Source organism: Pipistrellus hanaki (assembly GCF_964339955.1).
Source record: "Pipistrellus hanaki genome assembly, chromosome: 12".
Lineage (NCBI taxonomy): Eukaryota > Metazoa > Chordata > Mammalia > Chiroptera > Vespertilionidae > Pipistrellus > Pipistrellus hanaki.
Genome location: NC_140514.1, coordinates 32,646,071 through 32,658,361, shown reverse-complemented (window position 1 = coordinate 32,658,361; position 12,291 = coordinate 32,646,071). Strand labels below are relative to the sequence as shown.

At 36.9% G+C, this 12,291-nt stretch overlaps 1 protein-coding gene across 3 annotated transcripts in view; it reads left to right on the top strand.

Moving 5' to 3' along the window:
* WDPCP (WD repeat containing planar cell polarity effector) overlaps window positions 1-12,291 on the top strand; it is a 361,986-nt gene that overhangs the window by 225,218 nt on the left and 124,477 nt on the right. For all 3 annotated transcript variants that reach the window (XM_084901083.1, XM_084901081.1, XM_084901082.1), the window contains 2 exons: window positions 145-278; window positions 3,734-3,925. In XM_084901083.1, the coding sequence (XP_084757209.1) occupies window positions 145-278; window positions 3,734-3,925 (326 nt within the window). The remainder of the gene's footprint in view (window positions 1-144; window positions 279-3,733; window positions 3,926-12,291) is intronic.

The window sequence follows — 12,291 nt, the reverse complement described above, 5'->3', positions numbered from 1 at the left end:
AGGAGACTTTAGTTATTTCAATTAACATTTATTTTGTGAAAATAGCCTCTTGTAATATTTCATTGGAAAAAATCAATTCATTGTTATCTTATTCTAGCTTATTATTTGATGGTATTATTAAACCTTCCCTTTTTTTCCTTAAAGCGCTTCTCACAGACAGCTTTATCATCTTATCATTTCTGGCACAAAACAAACTATGTTTTATTCAGTTTACCAAGAAGATGGGTTCTCCCGATGTAAACAAAAGATTGGAAAAACTCTCAGCTTTGGATTATAAGGTAGAGATTTCAATTTAAGTCATCATACTGTTAATTATTAAGATATGAATTTCACATGACTTTATGCTATGCTCATTATTCTTGCACATTTCTAGATTTCGGAGTTATTATAGGATTAAGCTTGATTCATTAGAAACAGTGGCCACACCTAAGTTTTCTCTTTTCCTCTCAATGGAAACCTCTCAAGGTCTAACAATGGAATGTTTAGAGCAATTTATATCGTACTTATGGAAGTCAGTTACAGATAACAGGCAAGTTACACATTTGAAAATGGTTTTGTCGGTAGTGGTAGTATATATACCATTCTTATTTTCCCCTAAGACCCCCATATTATTTTTCTAAGCTAGGCTAGCTGACCAGGCTTCTATTTCACAAGAAAAGAAAGAAGAAAAAAGGCACTTCCGAAGGTTAATAGAAAAGTATAATAAACAAGGAGCGGGAAGATTCCGCTCTCCAACTATAACTGGAGAAAATGCAAAATGAAATCTTCATGTGTTAGTCTCTCCCTTCACTAACTCCAGGTAATTTGTTTCTTTGAATCAGAGACTTTACATCTGTTAAGGCAGGATTTTTTTTTTTTTAATGGTGTGTTTTAATTTAAAATTTTCCACATTACATTTTAAACTGTTTAGAAGGCATACACTCACCCTGCTAGGATGAGTATCTAATACATTTTCCAGGCTGTTTCAGTTCAAGGCCTCTTTTTAGCAGTGACTTGTGTTTGCAAGATTGATCCAGCCTCTGTGACGTGGATTTGAGACAGTTCACTGTTCACGGGGAACGGAGCTGATGAACAGCTTCCTTAAAGAGGAGGCACACCTATGCCACAGAGTATATAGCAAAGGCAAAGATTTTTAGAAGTCAGCTTTGTGGCTTGAAACTGTGTGTTTTTAAAAAAGTGGTATTGAAGCTAACCTTTTGCCCATTTGAGATTATTTCATAATGTGATTGAAGCGGTAGTGATGTGAGGGAGGATCTAACTTTTATTTAGTAGAAACATGTATTTTTATAAAAAATATTTTTAATTCAGGATAAAATATAAATAACATTTTCATTGTTGTACTGAACTACAATTTGGTTTTGTTTAACAGTTTTGTGGAGCTTCTGTAACACTTTGTGTAATATGCTGGAAATAGCTGGAAGTCAGTGGTACTTATGTATTATATTTTGGGTAGTCAAAAAATTGCTATTAACACTTTTAATGGGATGTTATTTTCCAGACTGGCTAACTGTAGCTTTACTTGAAATGGTATTTATTTATCAGTAGTGTTCTTCAAAATGCACCAATGTGCATTAACTCAGACTATTTTAAGTGTTTCTAATGCTGCCATATAAACTTCTCTATGACTAGTTTCTCCATCTTAGGTTTGATGGATAGCTTAATGAAGTCTTCTCAGCCAAAGAACAGTGGTTATCCATCAGTGAGAGCAGAGAGAAACTGTCATGATGTAATCTTTTCTTATAAAAAGATGTAGAAAATGGACCTGGTATGTGGGCCTTTATACCTTAAGTAAAGGAATTATTTGTTTATTCTTCTTGCCTTTGGATTTAGAAAATTCGGATATGAGTACTCCTTTTCATTTCTATAATTAGAGAAGTAATCCCTTCAGAAAACCCATGGATTTCATATTCTGGTTCAATATTTCAATTTCGGTATTTAATACTTAGTAAAAACTTCCTTTTGTCATTTGGAGGAATATTTTAAGAAACTTCTTTATTTCACTTGCCCTGTATACCATTGTGATAGAATATGATGCCATTCAAACTTATAGGAAACATGAAATTTCAGATAACATTCATGATTTGCATTACATGAGAACTGAAAGTGTCAGTCTCTTGTTTTAACTCTATTTCCTCATGTAGACATTTTTAAATAATATGTTTACATGGCAAGTAGTACATAAAAATAACATGTAATTCCATTGTGGTATTTCTCTAAAACAAGAAGATAGCTAATGATATTGAGAGCTTAAACATAGGAATTTGCACTTCAAAGCATAAAGTACATCCCGTTGTCTGTCACTGCCCATTTGGATTTGAAAACAAGGAAATAGTGTAGAGTATTATAATTCTGCTTTTCTTTACAGCTGAACCATAATTTAATTCTTTCAGAGTGAAATAATTTTGGCAGAGAAAATTGCAGGGTAAATATCCTGAAACTATTGGCCTTTAACAAATTTTCCTGTCTGCATTTAAAAAATCCAATTCAATTTATTTAACAGTGAAGGGACAGTGCAAGGAGCTAAATGTTTACCATGAGAGAACAACACTGGTAATTACTTTGATTTCAGTTCCTTTTGATGTGCATTCAGAGGATGAAGAGGTCAATAATATTATGGCCATGCAAATAGAAAAGAGTTCCTTTTGACCATATTAAAAAAAAATAGCAGAGGATTATTAAAGCATTAACCTTGATTTTAATGGCCTTGGTTGAGTGGTGAGATCACAATTTGGATGAGCCTGATTATTTACTAAATACAATACATAAATGCAACGGGTTCTTAACACCCATTGCACTCTGGCATTATCGCATTACTGCCATCCTTTGTTGCCTTGCAGACAGGAATATGAAAGCAATCTGTCATGTAGTGAGACTGGCTCCAGAAGCATTTCTCTGATAAGAAGACCCCCTGCCCTTTGCTAGTGTCTGGTCCAGTAGGCTTAGCCATGCGCTTAATCCCCAGAAAGTGGTTCGATTATTGCTGACCAGCAATGGCAAGATAGTTGTTTTTTTTTCTTCCAAGCTATCAACCTTCCATTAATTCCTTAAGCAGAAATACAGTGCAATCTATATTTCCTTGGCATGTGTCACCCAGATGGTGCCGTGCTTATGTTTTCAAATAACCATGTTCCAAAATAACATAGTTTGAATAATAAATTCTACAATTTTTTTTTTCTAAGAAAGAGAAGCATAATTCTCAGAAGCTGCATAAACTTTTACACATGATGCTGTGGCTTATCCTCTTATGCAGAATGTATGTGTATATATGTCTCATATATTCCTTAATGTGATATTTGCCTCACGTTGTTTTTCCTCTTATTGTTGTCAGTCATTGATAACATGTTATGTCTCAAACAGTATTCGGACGCTCTTGGTCAGCAGCACTGAACTTGTCATTTAATATAGCTGGTCTCAAATCCTCTGTGTAGGTCGATGCTGTCAAGCAACCATGACTGTACATTTTGGTATTGATTGGGATTGCTACAGCCAATTCTCCCTAACTCACATTTTTCCCTTTCTCTTTCCTCTGCTAAAAATGGAAAGAATTTTGAACATATGTCTTTTTTAAATGTGTCAAAAGAATTTGGTAAATTCTGACACCTCCTTAAGCACATGTTTAACATGCATATTTACTTGCATTTATCTACATTTACAGATGCTTCCATTTTTATAATACTTTGGGGATTTTGCATTAAAAAATGATTCTTGTTTGCTTTTCTTTTTTAACCATTAGATTTCCTATTATGACATTCCTGGCCCAGTAAACAGGACAACGGGGCGTCGGCTAGCCATCAATAGTGCCCAGGATACAGTTGTTTGCTGGTGGCCACTGGTCAGTGATGATGCTTGGCCATGGGCCCCTATCTCTTCTGAGAAGGACAGGGCCAATCTGCTGCTCCTGGGTTATGCTCAAGGAAGACTGGAGGTAATTTAAATAAACATATACATTTTATTGAAGAGCATATAAAATAGGATTATTAATTTTCCCTGTGAAGTAAATGCACATGCTTTTTAAGCCTATAATTTTTCCAAATATTCAAAAGGAATATGAAATGGTATTCTTAAAAGTATTCTATCTCACCAAGACCGGTTTGGCTCAATGGATAGAGCATCGGCTTGGGGATTGAAGGGTCCCGGGTTCGATTCTGGTCAAGGGCATGTACCTTGGTTGCAGGCATATCCCCAGTAGGGGGTGTGCAAGAGGCAGCTGATCGATGACTCTCTCTCATCGATGTTTCTAGCTCTCTATCTTTCTCCCTTCTTCTCTGTACAAAATCAATAAAATATATATTTTTTAAAAGTATTCTATCTAGAAGTTACATAGACAGTTTCAGGGCTGATAGAATAATTGGAATAGCACAATGATTAGAGCAAGGCTTCTGGTTCAATTCCTAGCTCTGCCACTACCTAGCTTTCTGTCCTTGAGCAAGTTACTGAGGTCAATATGCTGTGGTTTTGTTAATTTAAAAATAGAGTTAAGGAAGATAATACACGCATTTAGAGCAATACCTACATATAAACTCTTTATCACTGATTGCTATTGCTTTAGTTCTTGTTATCATTATTAGTACTGTCATTCCTATTTGCTCATGATTTTGTCAGTCAAAGCTATGTTATCAGTCACCTTCTTTGAACTTCAGTCAGTCAATGAACAGTCAAATGCCTGTTTTGTGCACAACCCTGTGGTGCCAAACCAAGGCTGGGGCAGAATTTATAAGGAAGGCCATAGGCAGTGGCCTTGGTTTAGCCTCTTGCCTCAGACAAGAGCACCAAAGGATTGTTAATCTAAGAGGCAAGGACAATGTCCTGTCCTATTCTTGACATTGATTCTGTTATCATGAACCTCTGAGTATTTCCAGCTTGGACCAGTACTTTGAGTATGAAATACTGTTTTGCATATTTTATAAATTAAAAAAAAAAAAGCTTCACCTATTTTTAAAAAGCTTTTGCCTGGGTAAAATAGTGTGTTTCCATATTTTCTCTGAATCTGTTACCTTTCAGGCTTTAAGTATTTCTCAGAATTAGTATTCTGAAATATAATAAACAAGTCCAAATTTTCTCTATCACTGCCTACCTCTCCTGGTTTTGTAAACTTTCAGCCTGTCTTTTAATACTGAAAAGTCCTTTTTGATTGATTGATTGATTGATTAATAATTAACCTTTTTCTGGGAACTTTTCCAATTCCATTGCAATAACTAACACCATTTGTAATGTTTTAGGTGTGGATTTTTTGAGGCTAAGGAAATGCTTTACTATTTACTTCTGCCCTGTTCATGCCGCCATTTTATTGATCTTAGGTCTCGATGCTAATCGAGTAAAATACTTCATTAAAATGACAGTGTAATAAAGCTAATTATAATTCTATTAATGTTCTGTTTGATAATAAAGGTAAAAATAATTAAATCAGCCTTTAGTTATACATTACACAAATTACCTTTATTTGAATTAGAGGCACAATGCACGAATTCGTGCACCAGTGGGGTCCCTTGGCCTGGCCTGTGGGATCAGGCCAAAGCCAGCTCTCCGACATTCCCTGAGGGGTCCTGGATTGTGAGGGCATGCAGGCAGGCCGAGGGACCCCACCTGTGCATGATCGGGGCTTAGGAAGGACATGGAAGGTTGACCAGCTAGGGAGAGACCACAGGATGGCTCCAGGGTATGTCTGGCCTGTCTCCCTCAGTCCTGATCAGCCAGACCTCAGCAGTAACCTTACCTACTGGTCTGAGCATCTCCCTGGTAGTCAGTGCACACCATAGTGAGCAGTTGAGTGGCCTTAGCATATTATTAAATACTACGCTTTGATTGGTTGAATGGCCGACTGGACACTTAGCATCTTAGGCTTTTATTATATAGAACTAGAGGGCAGTGCACAAAATTCGTGCACTATGTGTGTGTGTGTGTGTGTGTATGTCCCTCAGCCCAGCTTGCACTGGGGATCCCTCCAATCAGGGATCCCTCTCACAATCCAGGACTGCTGGCTCCCAACTGCTCGCCTGCCTGATTGCCCCTAACCGCTTCTGCCTGCCAGCCTGATCACCCCCTAACCACTCCCCTACCAGCCTGATAAATGCCTAACTGCTCCCCTGCCAGCCCTGTTGCCCCTAACTGCCCTCCCCTGCTGGCCTGGTCACCCCTAATTGCCCTCCCCTGCAGGTCTGGTTGCCCCAACTGCCCTCCCCTAAAGGCCTGGTCCCTCCCAACTGCCCTTCCCTGCTGGCCTGATCACCCACAACTGCCCTCCCCTGAATGCCATCTTGTGGCAGCCATCTTGTGTCCACATGGGGCAGCCTTTTTTCACATGGGGATAGCCATCTTATGTGTTGGAATGATGGTCAATATGCATATCACATCTTTATTATATAGGATGAGTGGATTACATGAAACTAGGATCATTCTAAAAGGGTGTACATATGTTTTACATAACCTCATTTGCTGATGTAATCTAGATCATGGACTTTGGAGTTGGACAGTCTTAGATTTGTCTGTTGGTTGGACAATATACTAATTGTGTGGCCTTTATCAAGTTTAGTCCCCCTGAGCTTCTGCTTGCTGTTAGCTAATTCAGTGTTTTTTGGCCTTAGGTAGATCACCTATTTTCTCTGACTTTTCATTTCCTACTTTTTAAAGCAATGGATTTAAACCAGATAGGTCACCTCCAGTTCCCTGACAGCTCTAAAAGTACTCATCTGGATGCTGCAGCACTCATTGATTTAGCCACTGACTGCTGCGAGGCCTTAAGTAGATACTGAAACTAAACAGCCTTAGCACCGAAAAGCCCACCCTGACTGGTCCTGACTTGCCTTTTCAGTGTTATTCCTTAAACAAACCTGTGTTCTAGCCAAATGGTTTACTCACTGCCTCATTATTTCCCCCTCCTGCCCGTACACATTACTCTGTTTCTACCTGAAAGGCCCTTCCCTTTCTCTTTCGACCTCACTCAGAAACTACTGAGCATGACCATAGAGTAAGCACTGTATTTTATGCCATGAGATATGAATGCAAAGCGATCCCTACCTGTAAGGATCTTCTGTTCAGCATTGAGAGGCAAATATGAAACATGTAAATGCACTGAAGTGTTACATGGTGCTGTGGATAGCATATGTGCACGCTATAGTAGCAGCCAATGGGGCATGATTGATTCTGTGGTGATAGTAAGGAGGGGATATTAAAGGGGCTTCACAATTTGCTCAAATATGAGATCGATACACAGTTTTACTTTCTTTTACTATTTCTAAGTTTCATATCAAGGTTGTATTAGCCCTATGAAGTGATTTACTTAGCTTTTTTCTTCTCTCGGAAACAGTCAAAGGCATTATCTCATACTTGAATGTTCGGTAAAACACACAGATGAAGCTGCCTAGGTATGGTGTCTTCAAGGAAAGTAGATTTTGTTCATACTGACTCTACTTTTCAAGCGTTGTTTGTTTTTCAGGAATTCCATATTTTCCTTGTGTTGTCTTCCATAATTGTTATTTCTGGAAACATCTATTTTTTATAAGTATTTGAATAGATTTTAATAAACATTATCTGATACTTGCACATGATTTTTAATTATCCACCACTGATTGCATAGTTAATGTCCCCTTTTTCAGCCCTAATATGTTCAGATATGTAATTCATCTTTTTGGCAAGTTACTGTTGTGTCGGATTTGGCCCTTTCAGTCATTCTCTCAAAATAAAACTGGAAAAATTGGAAAAATTTCTTTTCCAAAACCTCCTGTGAACTTCTATATGCAAAAGGTGAATGTCTTTTGGAAGAAATGTTTTGGAAAATAATTGTTTCTTTTTTTGAGTTAAAGACATAATCTTTATGATTTGTGACACATTTTTTTATCATATCGTGAACTAAAACTACAAGCATGTAAAAGTAATGTTCAGGTATATGTCTTTACATTTTTTTCACTAGTGACCAATAAACTTCTTGAATTAATATTAGAGTAAAGTATAAGATATTCTTAAACCCTAAAATTCAAACAAAACAAAGTAGCAAGCAACCTCATAGAGAAGAAATGTAATCTTTGCATCTATTAAACTATGGAATTTTTTAAAAGGCATTTCCCATTCAGGTTCAATCAGAAAAGATAATAAGCTGCTTCTGGTGGTGGGAGGGGGGAGGAGGGACACTGGCAGGATCCTGGAGTAGCTATTTCTTGCCTTGGCAACACATTACCATCACCTGCAGAGCTTTTACAAAGGGGCCCACCCAGACCAGTTACATCAGCATCTCCAAAGGGGAGGAGGCATCAGTATTCTTTTACAGGTTCCCTAGGTGATTCACATGTGCATCCAAACTGAGAACCGCTGCTCTGCAGCACAGAAAAAAAAAAAAAAAAAAAAAAGCCATCTTTTTGGCATAACAGACCATGGAAAAGATAAAGCCCACATACTGAACCAAATGAGAGTTTTAGCAGTAGATTCTAAGTAGAAAATTGGCTTACCAAGCAGCTAAAAAAAAAAAAGAAAACAAAGGAAACAGAACTAAGCTCTCTGTGACTGAATTATCTGTTTGTCAGAGCAGGAACATTTTTTTATTTATTTTATGGATGTTAGAAAACTGCTTGTCTAATTTCACACTACAGAGCTTGAAACAACAGCACATATCTTAATTAGAACTACAAAGCTGAGTTATGTATGTATTCTAGGAAAACGACTTTCTTTTGAAAAATATACAATAAATAGTGTTCAGAAAAAGAAAAAATTTATCAGTAGATTAATTTTACAATAGTTTTTAATAGTGTATGTGTGGATTATCATGTGTAACATGGTAGTGTTTTTATTTGAATTTTACATATTCTTTATATTTCTTTTTGGAAAGTTTCTGCCATTACCTTAGAACTATTTAATACATTTACTATTAAAATGAGATGACAGCACAATTTATTTTTCCCTTCCCTTTATATTTGAGCAGACATTTTAACTTTTCAGCCATGTGGATTTGGTAATGCTTTCTGAGTATAGTGTTAATTTCAAGATAACTCAAAACGGATCACCTGAATTTGTTTATCAGAAAGTAATAATAATAAAACAACAACAACAACACATAAGCAGAGCTATTAAACTTAAAAACCTATTTTAAGGACTAGAGAAATATAATCTTACAAAGATAATTTCCCCCCCATAAAAGTTAAAAATTGTTTTTGCAGTGATTTAGAGGAATGTCTGATAGGAAAGTAAAAATGTGACTAACTTTTAATACAGTATAATTTGATAAAAGAAGCAATCAGAAAGCATTATAAATGCATCCAACTGAAAAGCCAAAGTACTTAAGCATCTTTTCCAAAGAACTGCATTAGCTTTCAGCCGAATAACAAACATTTTTTGTTTTAAGGATGATTTAAAAAAAATTTTTATTATAAAACACGTGAAGACAACCACAAAAAATAAATGTATATTTTAATAAACTAATACAAAAGAAGCACTCCTGTATCCACACGTAGGTTAAGAAATAGAACTTGGTCAGGCACCCAGAAATACCATAACATACTCTGTTGTGATTTCAACTTATTCCCAGTCCCCAAAAGTAACTTCTATCATGACTTATAATCTCTTTCTGATAAAACCTAATAGTTCTTATTACCTAAATATGCATCCCCCAAAATGTAGTATTAATATTATCTACTTAAAACAAATGTGTCATTTTAATGAATCTCTTAAATCTCTTGTAATCTACAAATTCTCCCTCCAATCCTTTTTCCCCTTAAAATTTACCTGTCGAAAGTACAATGTGCTACCTCTGCATTTTGTTGCTTCCATACTTACGGTGTGGTTTAACATGTTTCTCTTTGTTTTTTAGTGATTGCTCTCCTTTAAAAAAAAAATGTTTTTATTGATTTTTAGAGAGGGGGCGGTGCAGAACATGGCAGATGTCAGCAACAAGGCACTGGCAACAGGCGGCAGTGTAGGTGCTGCTAGCCCCAGTGGACTTCTGGTAGAGCAGAGCCACATCTGCCAGAACCACAAGGGCCGCCTGGACTCACCATGGGTTCATGCAGGAGCTGGTCTGCTGAGGCCAGGGCGGGGAGAGTGTGCTGCCCGCCTGGCTTCCCTGTGGCACTGCTAAATGGTTCAGAGGCCCACGCTGCACCCCAGCCCACGGTGTCTGGCTGCACTTACCACATCTCCACTTGGGGACTCAGTCGCCATAACTCAGGCGGAGGGGGGCACATGGGGCCTGGGGTCCAGGTGCTGCCCAGAGGTCAGCTGGTACCTACCCTTCCACACAAGATGCTGCTTCAATTGCTGTCTAGGCCTGGGGACTGCACCTATGCATGAATTTCATCACCAGGCCTCTAGTATTAGAAATAAATTACAATAAAAACAATCCAAAAAAATTCAAACACTAGGAAGCTGAATAGCATGCTATTAAACAATTATTGTATTACCAAAGAGAACAAAGAAATTAAAAGCATCCTGGAAACTGATGATTGAAGAAGTCATTAAAAAGCTTTCAGCAAAATAAAAACCCGGTGCCAGATGGCTTCATAGGGGAGTTTTACCAAACATTCAAGGAAGAACTAAAACCTATCCTCCTCAGACTATTGCAAAAAAAATTCAAGAGGAAAGAATACTTCCCAGCTCCTTCTATAAAGCCAGCATCACCCTAATACCAAAACCAGATAAAGACAACTCAATGAAAGAAAATTACAGGCCAATATCCCTCATGAACATAGATGCCAAAATCCTCAACAAAATTCTAGCAAATCAAATCCAGAAAGATCATACACCATGACCAACTAGGAATTATCTCGGGAATGCAAAATGGTTCAATATCTGCAAATAAACGTGATACATCATATAAACAAATTGAGAGATAAAAATCACATAGTCATATCAATTGATGCAGAAAAAGCATTTGACAAAATCCAAAACCCTTTCTTGATAAAAACACTCAGCAAGTTGGGAATAGAAGGATCATACCTCAACGTAATAAAAGCTATATATGATAAATCCACAGCAAACATCATACTCAATGGGCAAAAAACTAAAACCATTTCCCATAGAGCACGAACAAGACATGGATGCCCACTCTCACCACTCCTGCTCCACATAGTACTGGAAGTATTAGCCATTGCAATTGGACAAGAAGAAGAAATAAAAAATATCCAAATTTGAAAAAAGATGAAAAACTGTCCTTTTCACAGATGACATGATACTTTACATAGAAAACCCTAAAGACTCCAACAAAAATTTATTAGACTTAATAAATGAATTCAGCTTTGTAAGCAGAGAAATTAATGCCAAGAAATCTATGGCATTCATATACACCAATAGTGAACTTACAGAAAGAATGGCTAAAAAAGCAATCCCATTTACCATTGCACCAAAAAAATTAATATATCTAGGAATAAACTTAACTAAGGAGATAAAAGACCTATATGTGGAAAACTACAGGACACTGAAAAAAAAAGAGATAGAGGAAGACATAAACAGATGGAAGAACATACCAGGTTCATGGATTGGTAGGATCAACATCATTAAAATGTCCATACTACCCAAAGCAATCTATAGATTCAATGCAATCCCCATTAAAATACCAATGGCATATTTCACCTTCCTAGAATGAACTCTCCAAAAATTCATCTGGAATAAAAAAAGACCCCAAATAGCTGCAGCAATCCTAAGAAAGAAGAGCAAAGTAGGATGGATCTCAATACCAGATATCTAGCTGTATTACAAAGTCACTGTTCTCAAAACAGCCTGGTACTTGCACAAGAACAGACATATAGACCAATGGAATAGAATATACCCTGTTTCCCCGAAAATAAGACAGTGTCTTAATTTTTGCTCCCAAAGATGTACTAGGTCTTATTTTCAGGGGATGTCTTATTTTCCATGAAGAATAGTACAGTACACATTTGTTGTTAAATGAAAATAAAGGAAATTTATTACCTGTAGTACAGTAGTTGTCAACACAAACCAGACAAACTGTGAATCCTACAGTATCAAGAATTTACTCATTTATTCAATGACAATCATGTCATCTTCTGGAACATCATAACAATCCCAATTTCTGAATTTCCGGTGAATTTCTTGTGACTCCATTTCTTTCAGAATCAGTGGACCAAATCTCTCATGTTTAGCAATAGCATTCTGAGACAGAGCCTAGGGGGGCCTTATTTTCGGGTAGATGCCTTATATTTCACTCAGAAGGAAACCTGTAAGTAGGTCTTATTTTCAGAGGATGTCTTATTTTCAGGGAAACACGGTAGAACCCAGAAATCAACCCAAATCACTATGCCCAATTAATATTTGACAAGGCATGAACATACAATGGAGTTAAGACAGTCTCTT